The sequence below is a fragment of the Acomys minous genome (assembly GCF_964271855.1).
Source record: "Acomys minous genome assembly, chromosome: 5".
In the NCBI taxonomy this organism is placed as follows: domain Eukaryota; kingdom Metazoa; phylum Chordata; class Mammalia; order Rodentia; family Muridae; genus Acomys; species Acomys minous.
In genome coordinates this window covers 112,862,171-112,882,697 of record NC_140494.1, presented here as the reverse complement: position 1 = coordinate 112,882,697, position 20,527 = coordinate 112,862,171, and the positions used below count along the sequence as shown (strand labels likewise).

General features: G+C 43.4%; 1 protein-coding gene across 4 annotated transcripts in view; it reads right to left on the bottom strand.

The window, feature by feature from the left end:
* EXPH5 (exophilin 5) overlaps window positions 1-20,527 on the bottom strand; it is a 92,621-nt gene that overhangs the window by 29,259 nt on the left and 42,835 nt on the right. For 2 of the 4 annotated variants that reach the window (XM_084781375.1, XM_084781374.1), the window contains exons 2-3: window positions 8,718-8,878; window positions 5,344-5,500 (exon numbers count right to left, since the gene is read on the bottom strand). In XM_084781375.1, the coding sequence (XP_084637501.1) occupies window positions 5,344-5,500; window positions 8,718-8,878 (318 nt within the window). Of the gene's footprint in view, window positions 1-5,343; window positions 5,501-8,717; window positions 8,879-10,785; window positions 10,803-13,482; window positions 13,647-20,527 lie in introns of all 4 variants that reach the window. The other 2 variants (XM_084781377.1, XM_084781376.1) reach the window with 2 other exon arrangements.

Here is a 20,527-nt window from a genome sequence, read left to right as displayed (position 1 = left end):
ATGCGCAATTATCAGATCCTTATTATGTGATACATTTGTCATGAGTGTGCCTGCTACCCAGGTGACAGGCCACACAGGGTCCCTGTGTGAATCCAAAAGGACACGACTTCCTTAAGACCTCTGGCTGTCATTTGCTGGAATTACTGAAATTAAAAAAAAAAAAGATTCAGTGGCACATGCCTTTAATTCCAGCACTCAGGAGGCAGAGGCAGAGGCAGACAGATTTCTGTGAGTTTGAAGCCAGCTTAGTCTACAGAACAAGTTCCAGGACAGCCAAGGCTACACAGGGAAACTTTGTCTTAAAAAACAAAACAAACAAACAAACAAACAAACAACAAAAAAGAAAGAACAACAACAACAAAACCCAAACAGAACATTTCCGAGGTGGAGCAACCACCCACTTCATGGAACCATTAGATTATAGACACGTACACACACACACACACACACACACACACACACTGTTAAAGGCGCTATCTGACTCCTCGTAGGGCCTTGACGAAGCTCGAGAGTACATGAAAGTAAAGCTATTGCCTTGGCTGTTATCACCCATACCAGGAATTGTGGCAGCCAGTACCTTAGTCTGAAGAAGCTGCAGCGCTTCCCTGTTATCCTGGAGAAATAATCAAGTTCCCTGTTCCCAGCCGTGTGCCTCTTAAATCAGATTCCAAAGCTGGGACCTGACCATCTCTTCATGTGAAAGTGCTCACGTGGCCCAGATCAACTGGAAGCCACAGGCTACCCAGGATGAGAGAGACTCAGATTCTCTCTGTGCTTTGCTTCTTCCTGCTGCTCATCTGTGTGCACCACACCTGGGACCACGGAGGGCACACAGCCCAAGAAGGAGCTCCCTCACTCTTGAGTTCTTTGACTACGGGGCTTAGAGTCTTTTATTCCAGCTCAGACATTGGGGATGGGAAAGAAGGAAAGAAGGAGTGAGAGGCACAGAGAATACAAATTCAGGGGAAATATGATGTGCCCTTTAACTTTCCAAAATAGCATTTGACCTTTCTGCTTACGTAAGAGAGTTTGCAGCTGTGAACAGCCCAAGCTGTGCACGCCCTATGGATCAGGCAAATTTGGGCATGTCTGAGAAGTGGCTAGGTGGATCCACTAAATCTCCTTGCATCTGAAGGGAATAAATTCATTCCTAAGGAGGTAAGCTTACATTCTCATCCCAAAGTCACAGTCACCAGTCCATTTGGAGCCATGTTGGGAATAGTCACCAGTGTGTCATACACTGTGGTTTTCCACTAAGAAAAGGATTTAATTGTCCATTTTATTCATGAACTTTGCAAACTAGTCCCCATGCACTTTCATTTTAGGACTACCACAAGGAATAGAACAATGTTTTTTTTTTTTTTAAATCTACATCCCTAAAATTGCCATAACCAAGAGGAGCATATGGCTGTGGCTTTCAGATAGTGGGTGGACAGAGGCTGGTGGCTCCCTGGCCGAGTGGCTCCTGGTGAGGCATGCTGGGACACATTGCCTCATCGTGGGAGTCTTGAATATGCTGGATAGCAATAAATAAAAGATAAACATAGATGCTTTTCTTTCTTCCTGAGATTTGGGTCAGTTTAATCATTTTCAAGTAACATTAAAGTCACAATGGGAGAGCTGGGGCACAGTGTAAGTTTTGGAGGAAGAAGACAGGCCCGAAGCAGAATTCAGGACTCCACACACTGCCGGGCCTGGTTGCTCGTGTCTGGAATCCTAGCATTCAGGAAGCTCGGGTAAGAAGACTGCCGTGAATTCCAGGCCAGCCTGGGCTACATAGAGTTCCAGGCCAGCCTGGGCTACATAGAGTTCCAGGCCAGCCTGGGCTACATAGAGTTCCAGGCCAGCCTGGGCTACATAGAGTTCCAGGCCAGCCTGGGCTATATAGAGTTCCAGGCCAGCCTGGGATACTGTCTCAACAAAGCAAAACAAGAAAAGGCCGTACACATCGTCACCACCAACACCCATATACTGTAGCTTATCCTTGTGGGAGGAAAACAGTCTAAGATCCCTGGTGGCTACTAGAAACCACAGATGCTATAAAATCATGTACATAAACACCTATGCTTAGTTCATATACTAGGCAATGGGAAGAGATAGACATCTCCAATGAATAACAAACCAAGACAACCATAATACACTGTAATAAAAGCTTATTCTACTGTAGTTTTGGACCAGGGTTGAGAATGAACTGAAGAGCGGAAGGGAATCTATCCTGTCTTTATTGGTTGGGCCTTAAAGTAAGCAAGGCTATCTCGCCATATTATGAAACCCCCTCTCTGTTTTGTTTCCTGAGGAAGGATGGCCACTTTCCAGTGTCGTTTCTCAGTGAAAACCAAAGCATAGCGCTGAACGTGGTAGAGGTTGGTACTGACGGGTTGTGAGTTCAAGGCCAGTTTGGGCTGCATAGTGAGTTTGAGGCTGTCCTGGGCTCTACAGCAAGGTCTTGTCTCAAAAACAGAACAGAACAAAACAAACACCCAAAGCTCAAGAGAAGAAAAGAATCCAGGCATGGTGGTGTACATCTCTAATCTCAGCGTTTGAGAGGCTAGCTAATTCCAGCACAGCCAGGACTATGTGTCTCAAACCAAGAAGGAGGAGGAGGAGAAAGAGGAGAATTTATTTGCCAAGAGTTTCATCTTTTGCATACCAAGTTTGGTATTTTGTCTTTGTTTTACTGACTTGGTTACTTTTCCTCTGAAAACTGCTCTGGAAAGACAAGCCAAGGTCCTCCAGCTGTGGATGACCGGCTACACCACTCACCCTCCCCTTAGATGCTGTATCAGTAACTTCCATGTTGGCTTTTGTGGCTGATAGTCAATTATCTTTTACAAGAACCATACATATGATTTGATGAAGGAGAAAGATGAAAATAAGTAAACTAAAAAGTACACTAATTTAAAAATTAATATTGTGGTACAAATTGTACACCTTAAAAGGAATTAAAATGACTCATTAAAGTGAATAAATATTCTAAATCGCTTTGCTGACTTGCTCTCCAGGGCACCACGCATGACAGTCAGACCCTTGGTGGCTTCAGAAGGTAGGAACCCGCCATTGCCTGTTCTGGGTGGCTCTGTTTTTCCAGATCCCACCAATCCCTCCCCGGAGCTCAGGCAAAGAACAGCTTCTGAGTCAGCATGCATTTTGAAGGTTGCTTTTATATTCTAAAGATCAGAACTGTCAAAGTTAACTGCTACCTGGGATCAGAGAGGCCATAAATTCCTACTAGGCTCCTGGTACGGCACCTCCCACCCCTACCATAAAAACATCTGTTCCCTCACATTTAGGATTTCTGTCCAAACACAGAGCATACTTTTTGCATGATCCTGTGAGACCCTGTAGAAATAAACATTAGTGTTTATCCTTCATCATGTTCTGTCCTGGCAGAAGAAATATTTGTCAAGGTAGAAACAGGAGGATCAGTGTGAGCTTGAAGCTAGCTTGGGCTACATGAATTCCAGGTTAGCCTGGGCTTCTGTATATAGCCTTGTCTCAAAAAAAAAAAAACAAAAAAACCAAAACATATCACTATTAATGATCACGTTAAGATAAACCTTAGACATTCCCATTTAAACTTTGAAAGTGAGATATACTGGGGGGTTGGTAAGATGACTGGGAGAGTAAAAGAGCTTATTGCCAACTCTGATAAAGTTTGGTCCCCTTCTACATGGTTGGACAGAACCAACTCCTGCAAGCCACCCACGGACCTCCACCACCTGCATATAGTGGTGTGTGCATGCCTTCTCTGTCAGTCTTTCTTATACACACAGAATACTAAAAAAAAAAAAAAAAAAAAAAAAAAAAAATTTTTTTTTAAAGGAAAGAAACATGTTTTTAAAGATGGCAGTGTTGTTTGGGCAGTACTGAAGAAGTGACATTTGCAGCATGTCTCCGGGCTGCATTCTGCCGGTTCAGTCAGTCTGGTTATGAGTCAGTTTCGTATCTGAGAAGGACATCTACTGAACAGAGTTTGCAAGTTTTCTGTTTTCTCTTTGCCCTCTGGCCAAAACACATACCAAGAATGAAGAGCCTAGATCGTTAGACCTTTTATAGTCCTTCATCCCGTAACAGGAGCTCAGAAAAACAAAACAAAACAAAATAAAGAGAAACAAAACAAAACAAAAAACCCTATCTATGGAGTAAACCCCTTCCCCGGTTTCCTAAAACAATCCAATCTCCTAAAATACAAACTACAGTGAAAACCTTGATCTCCCACAGGCAGGCAAGCAACTTCTTTTCTCCTTGGGGAAAAAAAATGGTTCCTACCAACTACGAAATAGTTTTCAGTTTTAAATCTTCCAAACAACAGAACTACTAGTGTCCGAAATGTTTTGCTTTGTTGTTTAAAAAGCAACTCACCGATGAAGAGTAGTCCTGGCAAGTGCTTCTGGTAGGTTCAGTCCCACAGACCTACATTTTCCTCAGCTCTTGGTTATCCCATCAGGTGAAAGCCGAAAGTTATATATATTAAAAAAAGTCTCAGCGCTCCGGTGAGGTCCCTGGGCCTCATCGCACGCATGCCCGCCCGGGCAGCTGCTTGCTGCGGCTTGTTTTTCAGGGACAGTGACCTCCAACACCTTTGATTTAGCGCCGCAACTCAATCTTAATGGCTCACCAGCTCAGGGAACGCATCACGTGCCAAGCCAACACCTTAAGAGGGTGGGAAGCTTTGCAACCAGGAAGACATGCGGAACACACGCAGGAGTCAGCTCAGCCCGCTTGTTTGTCACAAAACAGCGCAATGACACTTGGAGTGGAGGCGACTGATTTATGCAGCGTTCAACCGGGAACTGTCTGCTCCCGTGCCTGCCTGCGGCCCCTCCCTCTCCCGAGACTGAAAGTCTGGGCAACCAGTCAAGAACTTGTGGCTTTCGCATTTCTAAAACTCAAATTCATTTTCCTTTCTGTTTGGGAGTTGATTTTTCTCCCCTCTTTTACCCACCTGATGCTTATTTTCTTTTGATCTTTATACGCCAGATCTATTTAGGGATGAAACCACCTAGTCACCGAAAAGTTGCCATTTAAATTTATCTTCCTAGCCGGGCTCAGCAGAACCACAGTGAATAACTCCCACACAGCATTTAACCCTTGGTTCTCCAGGGTTCACCACCAGGGATGCTAGCAGTAGTTTAAAAGTTAGCTTTCAGCGGCGCCACCTTTCACAGTCGCTAAGAAGGGTCCTCCTGAAGTGAGCGAGACCCCTTACTCCTTCGTGCCTATCTGAACTTCAATCCTAAGAACAAACATGGAACATTCTGAACACCAAACAGGCTACCGGCCCCGAGCCCCTGCCCTGCCTGAAAACCAAGGAAGCTGTCACACCATCTGACTTAAACTCACCCTTTTAATCTCTGAGACTGAAGTTTAAGTGTCTCCTTCCCAGATCTTCTGAAGGAGAACAACGAAGCAAAGGATGACCGGAAGCTCATTCGGGGAGAAACAGATGGCTTTTGGTTCATTAGGTTTTTAGATCTTGATGTTTGTAATTCCATCGGATCTTTAAGGGGAAAAAAAAAAAGCATTGTTAAAATGCTTCCAGCCAGAGCTGGAAGGTAGCGGAGTGCTTGTGGATGGCTTATCACTGACAGAATGAATGTGCCTGCCTAAAATCCTAGCACTTGGAAGGTGGAGGCAGGTGGGTGAAAAGTTCAAGGTAAACATTACATTTTAGGCAGATTATGTTACATGAGAGCATTTTTAAAATCAAGCTTAATGTACTTTTTGGTCATTTTAAATTTGAGACAAGGTATTATTTTAGACCTCAGGCTGATCTCAAACATGCAATCCTCCTGCCTCAGAACTGGGGTTATAGGCATCTGCTACTATGCCTTGCTTTCTGATAAATCTACCTGAAAGAATGAAGGTGTGGCTTTTGTTTCCTTCGCCTTCTGAAGTCTAGAAGCAGTCAGCATGCCCACACGCCCGCCGGTAAGAATGAAGGCAAGCCAAAGCTGCTTCTCAGCGCCCTGTGCTGAGGCGCTTCTGCTGGGAGGAGAAATGCTTCACACACAAGCAGAGTATTCTCAGTTTGTGTCACAGGCCACGGTCTGCACAGGTTTCCTTGCTTGACACCAGCTCTGTGGGTCTTTCTTATTACGTCATCTACATAGATGTCCAACAATCAAGCTAGCAAGTCAGGGAATGTATTCGTTTCATATCTTGTTAATCCAAATACATTTTAGAAATTTTCAGCTCTTTGAAACCATGGAGAGTTTTTTTATTTTATTTTATTTTTTTTAGTGGAGAATGGGGACTGACTTTCACATGAACTCGGGTGCCCCATATTTGACCACGTCCCTTGGATGGGGAGGCCTACCAGCACTCAGAGGAAGGACAGCAGGCTGCCAAGAAGAGACTTGATACCCTCAGTCCCTCTCAGTCACAGTCATAGGGGAGGGGAGTAGGGGGTAAGCGGGAAGGAGGGAAGAATAGGAGGATACAAGGGATGGGATAACAATTGAGATGTAATATGAATAAATTAATGGGGAAAAAAAAGAAACCATGCGGAGTTTTTTTTTTTCATGCAGAGTTTTTATGTAACTTTTTTTTCCCAAAAAAGTAAATAAAAGGGAAATGAAACCATTTAGAGTATTCCTTATTCTTTTTCAAAAGCTATTCTGCTGTGGTATGTGATATGTATTTAATATGTATGTGAGTATGTGTACATTGAGTAATATGTGTGTGCATAAATACATATGTATAATGTAATATATGTAACATAATGGCTTTATATATGAGCCTTCAATTTTAAATTGAAAGCGCATCAGCATATACAAAGGCCATAATATTATAATCCTTTTGTGCATACTGACTTTACAAATATTGGGAATCAAGGTAAGGTAAAGCCACCGTGGCATATATTGGGCCCAATCTAAAAATGTGAATTTTGGGCTGGGGCTGGGGAGTAAGTGGCAGAACACGTGCCTACTGTGCATGAAGGCCTGGGTTTGATCTCTAGCACCACAAGTACAACTAACACACACACACACACACACACACACACACACACACACACACAAAATAAAAATCTGAATTGTCCTTTTAGATTGATTGGTTTCTTATGAGAGTTGGAGGCTTTTTTTTGTTTTGCTTTGTTCTGTTTTCTGTTTTTTGTTTTTTTGTTGTTTTTACTTGTTTGTCTGTTTCTAAGACAAGGCTTCTCTGTGTAGCCTTGGCTATCCTAGACTCACTTTGTAGACCAGGCTGGCCTTGAACTCACAGCGATCTGCTTGCTTCTGCCTCCCTGAATGCTGGGATTACAAGTGTTTACCACCACACCCAGCTGGAGAGTTGACATTTAGAACTATCATTGCCTGTTTCAGGATGTCACCAATGTTGACAACATATGTGAAAGGAGTCCACAAGACGGGCCTAGTGGCCATAGTTTATAGTTTGCCGTTCCTAACAGTTCTCCATGTGGACAGCTGTCCCGTGCAAATAGGTTTCACCACCCTCATTCAAACTGGGTGAAGTGACAGGCTGGCAGTCACAAACAAGCATGCCCTTTCTACAGCAGGCACTCATGTGGAGATTGCTGAGATGCCAGAGAGATGGCACTTCCTCTACCAGTTTTCTTCTTTCTGCTCTGAAACGCCCAGTCTTCCCTTTTGCCTCCTCCTCTTCTCCATCTTCCCACTGAGGTAACTCCTTATTAATGCTCCTGGCTAATTCTCCGCCTTTTTTCCTTTTTTCTTTTCTTTTTTTTTTTTTTTTTGGTGGGGGATGAGGTCTCATTCTGTAGCTCAGACTGGCCTGAAACTTGTGAAAATTCTCCTGCCTCAGCCTGTTAAGGAGTGTTGGAATTAAAAGCAGAAGCCATCACAAGCAGCTCAGGCTAATTTTTTTTACTTTTAAGTTTTTAGTGTGTTGATTGTAGGTGTGAGTGTAGGTGTGAGTGTAGGTGTGAGTGCAGATGTGAGTGTAGGTATGAGTGCAGGTGTGAGTGTAGGTGTGAGTGTAGGTGCTCATGCCATGTCATGAATATGGAAGTCAAGGGAAATCTTTTTTGCTTGCTTGTTTGTCTGTTTGTTTTTTTGAGTCAGGGTTTCTCTGTGTAGCCTTGGCTGTCCTGGACTCGCTTTGTAGACCAGGCTGGCCTTGAACTCACAGAGATCCACCTGCCTCTGCCTCTGCCTCCCAAGTGCTGGCATTAAAGGTGTACACTTCCATGCCCAGCAGTCAGGGGAAATCTTAATTCAGCTACCTTCTCTTGGTATTTGGATGCTATGCTATGTTGTAGGGTGGCTAGTGCAGAGGCTTCTGAGGCATCTCCTGTGTCTGCTCCCTATCTCCCTACAGGACAGCTGAGGTTAGAGACACGGTTTGCTGGGCCTAGGTTGTAGGTTCTGAGGATTTGCATTTAGATCCTAACATGTATGCAGTAAATGTTTCACCTGCTGAGCCATCTCCTTGGCCCTTAGCCTAACTCTTAACATAAAAATTTTATGTAATCCTCCTTTATTTAATCCTGAGGTAGACATTGTACCCGTTTGGAGATGAAAAGCATACTGAAGTTTATCAAGAATAAATAATTTGATCATATTCACAGAGAGTTGTGTTAGGCATTTTGCCATTCACCTAAACTCTGTCCAAGCCCTTAGGACAGTCCTTAGCCATCAATTGGTTAAATTGCAGATGCATGGATTCATTGTCTATGATACTACACCACAAGGCAAGGACAAGATCATTTAAAGCAAAATTATTTTTTTCCTTACCATTTTTTGCCATCCCCTTCTGTAGCCTGCATGTAAGTGGTAGTTTTAACATCTGGTTAACATCTGTTTCATTGCAAAACTTCTTTCTTTGAATTTCTTCAAACCATTCACCAGTTGCTCCTTGAAGCCACCTTATATCCCTCTTTGTCTTTTGAAGTTTGCTGAAAGAAAACAAAAACACCAGTTCGCTCTTCAAATCCACTCCTTATGAGAGCGAGACTTTGCACAGTAGCAAGGCAGCCTCGGCTAACAGCCTGAGGAAAAGTTGTCCTAGTCAGAGTCCCCTCTGGTCATGGTGTACCTATTTTACACACATTCTTCTGCGTACGGCGACAACCTAAAAGTTTCTGCTTGTCCAGAGTTGATGGACAAGAAACCTGGTTGAGCAATGTGCTAAGAGCTGATCTATTAAAGCCACTGAATGACAGCTGTCCTAACGCCATGCAGAAACCGGAATATTCTGCTTCTGATTACTCATTCACGCATCCACTAATACAGTAAATGTTTATTGAGCAACATTAACCAGCTAAATGTTTATTGAGGTCCCGTGCAGGCTGTGGGGAATGTAACAGAGAGAACCCTTCTTCACCCGTTTAGTTACCAGCGACTAAAACTAACGTAGGTGATGAAACGTGTTCAACACAAAGACATAAAAGAGCACGAAGGAGATCAGTGTTAGTGTTCTGGCTGGAGGAGGCAGCAGCTTCTGAGATGGATGGAAGTACCATCCTGAGAGCAGGTGTGCGCTCCTGGCTGTAAGTTTGGGATGGCAGACTTGAAATCCTAACATGACTTCCTTTTCCCCAGCTTTTCCTTACTTAGCTGCTTCCGGCCAACCACTGCCTCCTCCCCGCTAACCCCTTTTTAAAGTCTTTAACTAATTTTTCTCCAGAGTAAGTTGTTTCTCAGGAGGACACTAAAGGCGTTTGGAAGTGATAGGTACTTAATCCAAAGGGAGATGGCCGTGCATAAAGAACATGATGCCAACCTTAAAAGCAGATGGTTTAGAACTGATGAAAACTTTGGGCTTGTTGGCTTCTAAATTTGGGGATTTCTAGTGTTTGTGGAATTATTTCAAGTTACGGTAGCTATAAGCCTTTGTGCAAGGTCTTCTGGAAAGCTCAAGTATTAGTGTGTGTGTGTATGTGTGTGTGTGTGTTGTTTGGGGATGAGGTCTTGCTGTGTAGCCCAGACTGGCTTTTGCTTTAGTTTCTCAAGAGCTTAAGCCACTGTGCCTGCCTTTGGTGTTGGGTTTTTGAACTGCCAAGAAGATGGCAAGCAAGATTATGGCCAAGTGGCCATTTTGGAGTTAAATCCAATCACCCAAGAGGGCTGTAACTCACTCCTGCTTGAGGCTACGATACTGCTCTTTTGTTAAAAAAAAAAAAAAAAAAAGCATTAGAGAAGCCAAGGGTCATCCTGCCCAGACTTGCATTCTGAAAAGCATTAGGCAGCAGCATCATTATGTTCAGTCATCAACCTACACAGTTGCGCTGCTGCCTCTCCTTTTGCTATTACCACTTCCTGTCACCTGGTCAGTCACTCCCGTCTTTATTGTCATCTCCTGAACAAACAGTACAAAGGGACCCTCAGCATCTTCTTCTAATCAGCATTGGCATTTCAATTAAAAATATTCCTCATGTGTCTATGAATTTCGCTTTTTCTCAGGGCCCTTTGTTGGTTGGTTTCCCAAAACCCAGCACCCACTTTCACTCCTAGCACGGACATCTTATTTCAGAAGCTACATGACTTAAGGTGCCCTGTATCAACCTATGTAGAGGAATTTTTCCCTCCTTACAGGCTTGATGCAACTTGAATTTTATTGTCGAACTAATCATAGCCAGTCCTGTGTCAAGCACTGTTCTTTGCTTGCTTGCTGCACACGTGACCATCACACATGACCACTACCATGTCTTCTCCATGTTGTGGCCAGGGACACTACTAATCTACATTTCCCTGTGGGTACTCATATACTCTGACTTCTATCCCAGGAAACACATCTTAAGGTAGGAACCACTCTCAAGCACACAGGTGTAAATGAATACATGCAGTTGTTAACTGTAATTACCGAGGCAATGTAGAGTCCTGGGGAGAATGGATGCAGCATGAAACAGAAAACAAAACATAGAATTTAATCTATGATTACAGTTATGCAAAAATGACACAACCATTTGGATACACTAGAGGAGAATAGAAACATCTAACCTCTTACAGGAGAATAATTATAGGCACAGTGTCTATGGTTTGCCTTTTTGTTACCTGTATTCTATAATTACAATGTATTGAAAAAAGCTATTTCTCTTTTTGTTTTGTTTTGTTGTGTTGTGTTTTTCCAGACAGGGTTTCCTCTGTGTAGCCCTGGCTGTCCTGGACTCACTTTGTAGACCAGGCTGGCCTCGAACTCACAGAGGTCCATCTGCCTCTGCCTCCCGAGTGCTGGGATTACAGGCGTGTACCATCACGCCTGGTTAAAAAAGCTATTTTTTTCTGTTTAATTGTAAATTTTTATCACATTATAATTTTGAGAAAAGTTATACTTTTATAATTCTGACAGTTTGTTGTTGTTGTTGTTGTTGTCGTGGCTTTTCTCTGTGTTTTTACATGGTTATGGTAAACTTATCCAATATACTCCTAGAGAGGGTCATCTACTGTGCAGATACTGGGGTACCACAGTAGGCAGAGTAGGAATATATATATGGCTTAGGCACCCAATACACACCTGAACTCTGGGTAAAGAGCGGTGAACGGGGAAAGTCCCTGTTCTCGTGGAACTTAAATTCTACTAGTGTGGGACTGTGAAGGTATGTGTGAGTTATAAATAAGAAAAAAAGTAAAGAGGTCACAAGAGAGTGTGACAAGGGGCCCTGTTCTAGGATTCTCTGAGATGATGGGGTGGAAGGAGAATGAGATAAGGTTCTGGCAGAGAGCATCCTAGGCAGGGATGGGTCAACTATAGGCAGTGTCCTAGGCAGTGGACAGTACCCTAGGCAGAAGAGCATCAGCTGTAGATAAATGGCTAGGCAGAGGGCAGCAATGGAGAGGAGGGTCCAGAGAGGCAACCACAGTTTTGTGTAGCATTTGGGATCAGGTAAGGTGTTGGGTATTTGAAGCAATGGTGTGTGTGTGTGTGTGTGTGTGTGTGTGTGTGTGTGTGTGTGTGTGTGTGAGAGAGAGAGAGAGAGAGAGAGAGAGAGAGAGAGAGAGAGAGAGAGAGAGAGAGAGAGACTTAGCTACAGGCAGAGAATGCATTCCAGCATGGGACTGAAGACCAGTCAGAGTGCCTATGAGTTCAGGAGAAAAGCCATTTATTTTAACCAGGTTGATAATGGTGGGGCTGAAGAAAAGTAGGGTCTTTAGAGAGATGTTATGATTTGAGGGTTAAAGTTCCATGTCAAGGAAGAACCCTCGTCCCAGATTTCTTATTGATATAATGCATAGAAGATGCAATTTTTAGAGATCCAGCATATATAACACCGAAACAACATTTTATCAGCCGGTTGCCGTGGTGCACGCCTGTAATCCCAGCACTCAGAGAGGCAGAGGTAGGTGGATCCCTGTGAGTGCGAGGCTAGCCTGGTCTACGAAGTGAGTCCAGGATAGCCAGGCTGTTACACAGAGAAACCCTATCCCGGAAAACAAAACAAAACGAATAAACACACAGAAAACTTTTTATCACAAACACCTTTACAGCTAGTAAAATGGCTCAGTAGGTCAAGGGATTTGCCACCAAATCTAGTGACCTGAGTTCAGTTCCTGGGACCCACATGGTCAAAGGTAAGAACCACACTCACAAACTGTTCTCTGACTTCTACACATGTATTTTGATGCTTGGACACACAGACACAGACACACACACACACACACACACACACACACACACACACACACACACACCCCACTTGTAACATTACTTATTTTCAGAGAAATTGCTAAAATTTTCATCCCCCTGAAACAAATCACTGAGATTTCCTCTTGTAAATACTGATGTAATTTACATACCATACAATTGTCACCTTTCGGGTGCCTCAGACAGAAATAGAATGATTGGGCTAAAGAGTCAAAACATTTTTGTGATTCTTTATACATAAACCAAAATGCCTTTCAAAGGTTAAAATCTGGCCACAAGGTACAAGCCTACCACAAGACTGCCTTAAAAAGCTTTGTGTAATTATTTCAATTATTCTTATTTTCCTTATGTAATATTTTAAAGATACCTCATTTATAATTGTCAGTAATTAATTTTTTGCTTTGAGAATTTTTGTTTTCTGTCTAATAAAACATGAAGCTTGAATATTTTGTGATTATACTTATACTTTGTGTTTTGGTAATTGCATGTTTTTGTAAGTTTATGATTCAAGACTTTTTTGTTGGAATCAGACTTTTTTTTTTTTAACTCCTGATTTTTCTTATCTTTTCTAAGTATTTCAAATGAGGCTTTGATTTTTATTTTGACTAAACTGTGAATGTTGGGACATTAAAAGACCATGATTGTAGCTGGGCAGTGGTGGTGCACACATTTGATCGCAGCACTTGGGAGACAGAGGCAGGTGGATCTCTATGAGTTTGAGACCAGCCTGGTCTACAAAATGAGTCCAGGACAGCCAGGGATAATACACACACATACACACACACACACACACAAACCCTGTCTTGACAAACAAAACAAAATTAAAAAAAGCAAGTAAGTACAGTTAAAATAATGATAAAATTATATTAGTTTCCTGAAGGCAGTAAGAAATGAAATTCAGGAAGTAGCAATACCTACATTCACAGTAATGGCAGGATTCAGAACAATGTTAGAGACATTTAAATAAAGAGCAAGTATGCAGAGGGTGATTGTGGGGCGGCTGACAGGACAGTTGGCTGAAGAGGCACAAGCAGGACCCGGGAAGTTCAAAGTTCAGGTTGTAGAAGATGACGCTGTGTTCACTGTTAGGAAAAGGAAATTAGTCTAGCATCTGGAATACGGGCAACCGAGGCAGAGAAACTAAGCACAACAGGAAAGGTTAAGTTCTCTAAAGACCTAAACTAGCCTTCCCAGTCCTGACCAGGGAAAGGTTTTGTGGACAGTAAAGTATAATTTGCCCACTGACAGCAGCTGACTGAACTGAAAGGAACACAACGTTCGTTCAATCAGCACGGTCTGGAGTTATGCATTTACCTCAAACATAAGGTATCAAGTAACTCACCACGAACAAGTAAGAAAAAAAAAAAACAGAACAAAAAAGCAAGGGCACAGTGACACTCAAAACAGGACAGAAAGTCGTATCTCAGCTGGCCTTGTTCTCACGGAGACTTTGTGAATAGAACTCCGTGGACTTCCTAAGCAGCACACAGGAGACTCATCCTCCTGAGTTGCTTTGTTTTATACCCAGGCAGCCAATCAGAGTGCACGGTCCACTTAAGACAATGAAAAGAACCCGAGGGTTAGAAATGACATACATCGAGGCAAATTGCTAGGACACAGCTCGTCTGCTTAATTAGCCCTGTCTGACTCAACATATCACAGGGGACTGATGTCTACCCTGCTAATTTGTTTTACCCTCAGGGTGATCAGCCAGACTACATTAGATCAGGCCTTTTCTTGCTGGTCCAGCCCTTAGTTCCAAGGCCAAGTGTCTTTCCTTCACCCTGCCCTGTGCTGCTTACCACTCCGTCCTGGCACCTCTTCTAAGATTCCTCCTCCTGATTTTATTTTAGTTTTTCTGTAGTTTGCATCCTTGAACTATCATAGCCCCACCTCTTCCTTGTCTTGGGCCCTTGATGACCCTTCCTGGTCACCTCTCACCTCTGTCTCTGTCTCTCTCTCTCTCTCTCCTATCTCTGGCTGTTCTGAAACTAGGTAGACCAGGCTGGCCTTGAACGTACAGAGAACTGCCTGCTTCTGCCTCCAAGTACTAGGATTAAAGGCGTGTGCCACAACACCTGGCGAGGCTCATTAGATTATAGAAAGACCACAGAGCCAGGGTCAGGTTCTACATGGATGACCAGGGTCAAGTATTTAACTTTCTTTCTTTCTTTTTCTGGGTTTTCGAGACAGGGTTTCTCTGTGTAGCCTTGGCTGTCCCGGACTAACTTTGTAGACCAGGCTGGCCTCCAACTCACAGTGATCCTTTCTTTTCTTTTTTTTTTTTTCTTTTTCCCCCGAAACAAGGTTTCCCTGTGTAGCCTTGGTTGTCCTGGAGTTGCTTTGTAGACCAGGCTGGCCTTGAATTCACAGTAATCTGCCTGCCTCTGCCTCCCTGAGTGCTGGAATTACAGGCACATGCCACTGCACCCAGCTGTATTTAACTTTCTTTCTCTCTCTCTCTCTCTCTCTTTTAATTTGTAGGACTGTTTGCCTCCATAATTCTTCTGCCTGCAAAGTGAGAACATACTTTTCACTGTGGGTTTTCCACTCTTCCTATCACGAGCAGGGCTTCTTCTACCGTCCTCTGGAGCCCGCACAGGCCTAGTGCTTATTTAGACTAACAGAATATGGTAGATGTGAAACTGGAGACTTCCAAGGCTAGGCCTCAAAAGATTTTGCTATTTCTGTCTTCTCCCTCTTGCAGCCTCAGGACCTCAGTGTAAAAAACAAAAAACCTCTGGTGGTGTCTTTCTTTAAGACGGACATCAAATATAGATAGGCCCAGCTGAGAACATCACCAAGTGCCACACTCACGAGGAAAGCAACACAGACCATCTAGATCCAGCTGAGCCAAAAGAAGCAGCCTCAGTGGAGTACCCAGCTAAGCCAGCCCAAACATGTCCCCGGAGCCATAGGCTACTAAATCGAAACAGTTTTAAGACTTAAGTTTGCTGTTTACAATTTTTAGAAGAGGACACAAGATCTATAAAGATCAAACAGAGGGTAAGGGCGCTTGCTGTTCTTCCAGAAAACCTGAGGTCAGTTCCCAGTGCCCATGTTGCTCCAGAGAATCTAACACCCTCTTCTCGCATCTGTGGCACCCTCACACATATGTTGTACACACACACACACACACACACACACACACACACACACACACACATGCACACACATGCACATGACAAACACAAAATGAAATCTTTAAAATAAAGAATAAATAATAAAAATTTTAAAATAGATACAAATATTTTTGGAGATAACTATATTTCTGGTTTAAAGTCCTTGGTTCTGAAAGACACAACATTGCTAAATTACATTTAAATGAGGCCTCTTATCAAGCTGACAGACACCTGAAGTCATAATCTATTTAATCTCCTTGTCTGCAGGTAGAATAATTAATAACGATGCTGATAATAGTAATAATAATAGTAACAACAGCCGATGCGTGTTGAAGCCCTCCTCTCTCCAGGGTTTTGCTCTCTTGTTTCTAGTCTCTCTTAGGCCACTGCAGCCAGGCAGACCCGGCAGGCTGGAGTGTTGGAACTAGGCCATGAGATCAAATCCCTGAATCTACAGCCTGTATCACTAATTCGACTGATAAGCAATGCAACTGCTATAAGCTTACAGTGACATTCTCCACAAATGTTCCTGAAAAGAGGGCAGTTATTTAAAAAAGTAAAATCAAACGAGCCTTCTGAACTAGAATATAGGAATTATAGCTTTGTTGTCAGCATAACCTCAACGTCTTAGCAAAACCATTCCCCTTACTCCTCTTTTTGCTTATCTTTTCTTATTTTTTTTTTTAACTTCCTTGCAGAGACTTTTCTCTCCAACTTTCTTAACTTCTTTGGCTTCTACCGCATACTGTTTTCCCTTCACAAATGACTTCCCCCGACATCGATGGTCCTGTTGCACCTTGTTCTGTATTGCACACAGACAAACACCCTGATCCTACCAACCGTAGACTCTAAACTTTAAGAAGTTCTCGCCAAAGCCTGGTGTGGTGATGCACGCCTTTAATCCCAGCACTCGGGAGGCAGAGGCACGTGGATCGCTGTTCAAGGCTGACCTGGTCTAAAAAGTGAGTCCAGGGCAGCCAAGGTTACACAGAGAAACCCTGTCTCGAACAAACAAACAAACAACCCCCCCAAAAAAACAACAACAACAAAAAAGAAGTTCTCACCAGAGACCCTTACAGGCTCAGCCACCAGAATGACTTTTCCAGTTATACTATATCCTGTGAACAGAGATTTGTCTGCCCATTCACAAGTGATCAAAACAGCCCCAAAGTTTTCCCTCCCACACAGGAGTTCTAATTTGCATTTGTTTCATACTGTCTGCTAACCACGACACACAGAAAGGGCACATGCATAGGAACAGACCTACATCCTAAGCCAGAGACAAACGCAGGCTAAATGTCACCACGGAGAGTGGGTCAATATACTGGAGTCCCTCAGACAGACTCATCACCCTCTCTGTGAACACTCTTTGTCTTCCTGCTATGGACAGGCAAAGCTTCCAGGTGTAGGCTTGGCTCACCCCCAAGGGAGAGCTTTCCACACCTCAGCCAGGAGGCCAAGTTAAGGCTCAAGCTCTGTGTTTCACTAGCAGCACCCACAACTTTACAGCCCAGGGCCTGGGCTCTCTCTCCCTACTGATCCTTTGAAAAGATGGCTGTTTGAGAGCCTTTGCCCTGACACCAGAGCCTGATTACTGGTTAGGTCCAGAGCCAAGATAGAGGGAGGAGCGGAGATTAGAAAAAACAAGCAAGTTTATTGGGCAGAAATGCGGTTTTTGGTTTTTTCTTTCTTTCTTTCTTTCTTTCTTTCTTTCTTTCTTTCTTTCTTTCTTTTTAAATAATGGTGAAATTAAATCTTTAGGGAAGTCTGGGAAGAAGTTTGAATAAAGAAAAGGTAAACTAAATAGCAAACAACAGCTATAGCAAATCCTTAAAACTCAAAGGGCAGCGACACAGTGGCACCCGCATTCGGCCAAGTGAGGCAGAATGGCCCATTTAAACCTCTTGAGCGGCTGTGATCCAGACTGCACATTCTCACATAAAAGTTTTGTTTCTGTATTTATAAAGCTGATCATTATAACCTCACTGGATCTGTTTTTTTTTTTTTAATATGACACAATGTTACAACAGAAAGAAAATGCGAATGGCGTAAGTAACAAGAACACTATGTACTTGGTGTTCCAACTTACTTTTTATCTCGTGACCCCTCACCCAAAATCACTCTAAAGAAGGTGCTGTGTGCACGTCTGGGTGTCCACTGCAGGCTGGCTGTCCGTTGAGAGTTCATTCCTCTTGAAACTGTGTGGGCCCGTCTGTCTTCTGAGGTTTACATGAGTTTTAAAAGTTATTCAAACCACTTCAGTCAATACCCTGTCACACCACCATACTTGCCACATTATATTGCACAGCTTGGCATGTTAGCTGTCTGAATATGTCACCAGGCTGTCGGTTCCTTAAAGATAAGGACTGTGCTCCTTTACCTGGCATCCCCAGGGCCAACTATGATGGTGGTCCCTGATTAAAGTCGATCAACATGTATTTTGTTGTTGTTGTTGACTTTGGGTAATAGTGAATGCATTCTGCAAATTTTGATTTTTTTCTTTTCTTTTTCCTTTTTTTTTTTTTTGTTGTTGTTTTTGTTTAGTTTAGTCAGTGATAGGGTCTCACTATATACCCCAGACTGGCCTCAAATTCATTGTCATCTTGCCTTAGCTGCCTCCTCCTCCTCTTCCTCCTCTTTCTCCTCCTCCTTCTTCTATTTGTTTGTTCCGCTTTGTTTTGTTTGTTTTTTGAGATAGAGTTTCTCTGTGTAATCTTGGCTGTCCTAGACTCCCTTTGTAGACCAGGCTGGCCTCAAACTCACAGTGATCCACCTGTTTCTGCCTCCCGAGTGCTAGCATTACAAGTGTGTGACTTTATGTCCAGCTCTTAAACTTCCTTAAAAACGTCAAAATATTTATTTTATTTTGTAGTCATGTGTACAAGTGCATGTTTGCTTACATGTATGCAGGTATGTGAGGAGGCTGGAAGAAGGCGGCATCAGGTCCCCTGAAGCTGTGTTTACAGGTAGTAGTGAGCAGCCTCATCTGGGTTCTGAAAACTGAACCAAGATTCTTTGGAAGAGCAGTGAGCTCTCTCAACCACTGAACCATCTCTCTTGTTCCTTTTCAAACTCCTTATGCCATCACTGTGAGGGAACTCAGTCAATATTGACATGAGGGAGAGAGGAAGTCCTGCATAGAAGTTAAACTCATATATGCATGCATATATCTGTGTGTGTGTGTGTGTGTGTGTGTGTGTATTATATATATCTCTTAAATTTTTCTGTAAGAATAATATTGATAAAGCTAGTCACAATTGATCAGGGCACAGTGGTGCATGCCTATAATCTCAGCACTCAGGAGGCAGAGGCAGGCAGATCTCTGTGCGTTTAGGGCCAGCCTGGTCTACAAAGTGAGTCCAGGATAGTCAAGGCTACACAGGGAAATCTGTAAAAGCTAGTCACAGTTAACACAGTGCTTTCAGGCACCCTTGCACATATTAACTACCCTCTTCATGCACTCTTGTGAAGAGGCATAGTATTATTTATTCCACATGAGAAAATCAAAATGCTGAAAAGTGAGAGTAAGTTCATACTAATTGGATAACACTGAGCTAACCTTTAACAACTATATATTTAATCTCTGGACCTCAGTTTTTCATCTATAATGTGGGGACGAGAGGGATAATGTTCCATGAGGCTTTGTAAATTGATGTATCTAAGTTGTGCCTGCCTTAGGTGAAATGCCTGCATATAGGAGGGCCGAGGTCATTAGCTGGTGTCTCTGTCAGTTGTCCTGTACTTTGTTTCTTGAGGAAGTTTTTCTCAATGAATCTTGGTTTCACCTATTGGACTAGTCTGACTGGCGAACTTCAGGTAGCTCCCTGCCTCCACCTCCTCGGTGCTGGTACTGGGGTTATAGGCCTGCATGGCCACACGTGACGTCTTACGTGGGTGCTGGCCATCTGAATGTCCTCTGTGCTTCCACAGCAGCCATGTTCATCAACTGAGCCATTTCCCCAGCCGATGGGCTTTAGAATGATGACAGCACCCCACGGGCTAGGTCCAGGAATGAAAAGGAGAAAGCGAGGGAGGCACCAGCATTCATCTCCCTGCTCACTCACCTGGCATGTCACGTGACCAGCTGCCTCACATTCCTGCTCCCAAGCCTCCGTCCCCTCCCCCACCTTCAATAAACTGTATCCTTGACCTGTGAGCCAGAAGAAGCCCGCCCTTCCTTATGCTGCTTTTGGCAGGTGCTTGGCCAGGGTGACAGGAAAAGTTCTCACATAATACTCTTTTGTGGCTGTTTCACACTACTCCTCCGTCAAATCTTTCCATAGCGTCTTGACCCACTTACCATACCAATCTGAACTCCATCGTCATGGAATCTGTATGTCACCGGCCGTCTGCCAGCTTGGGCACTTTTAATCGTAAAGCCTTTCTTTCTTCTTGGAACTTGGCCTCTTTCTTTCCTCTCAGGAGCTAAGCTAGTGCCCATCTAGGCACTGCACTTGCCGTCCCTATCCCCCAGCCCCCGTTTTGTCACATTTATGCCTTAGCTAAAATGTCACCTCCTTGCAGAGCCCTTCCTTAGCTTTCCAAACTCTAATGAATCCCGTCTCCAACCAGCAACAGTCACTGTCTTCAGATTCTTGGTGCGTTTTTTTTTTTAAGCTGCATTACTTACTTACTTACTTACTTATTAATTAATCTTCATTTGTTTACTTCACTTAATGTCTCCTTCTGCCCTCACAAAATGCAGCCCATGCCAGCGAGGCCTCTGTTTGTCTTTTTTTCTGGCTGATGCCTGGCACAGGCGGAGGAGACTCAATAAGCTCTCGGTAAGTAAAGAACACACGAGGGAGTGTAAATTTGGGAATGGTTCTTTTCTCTGAAGC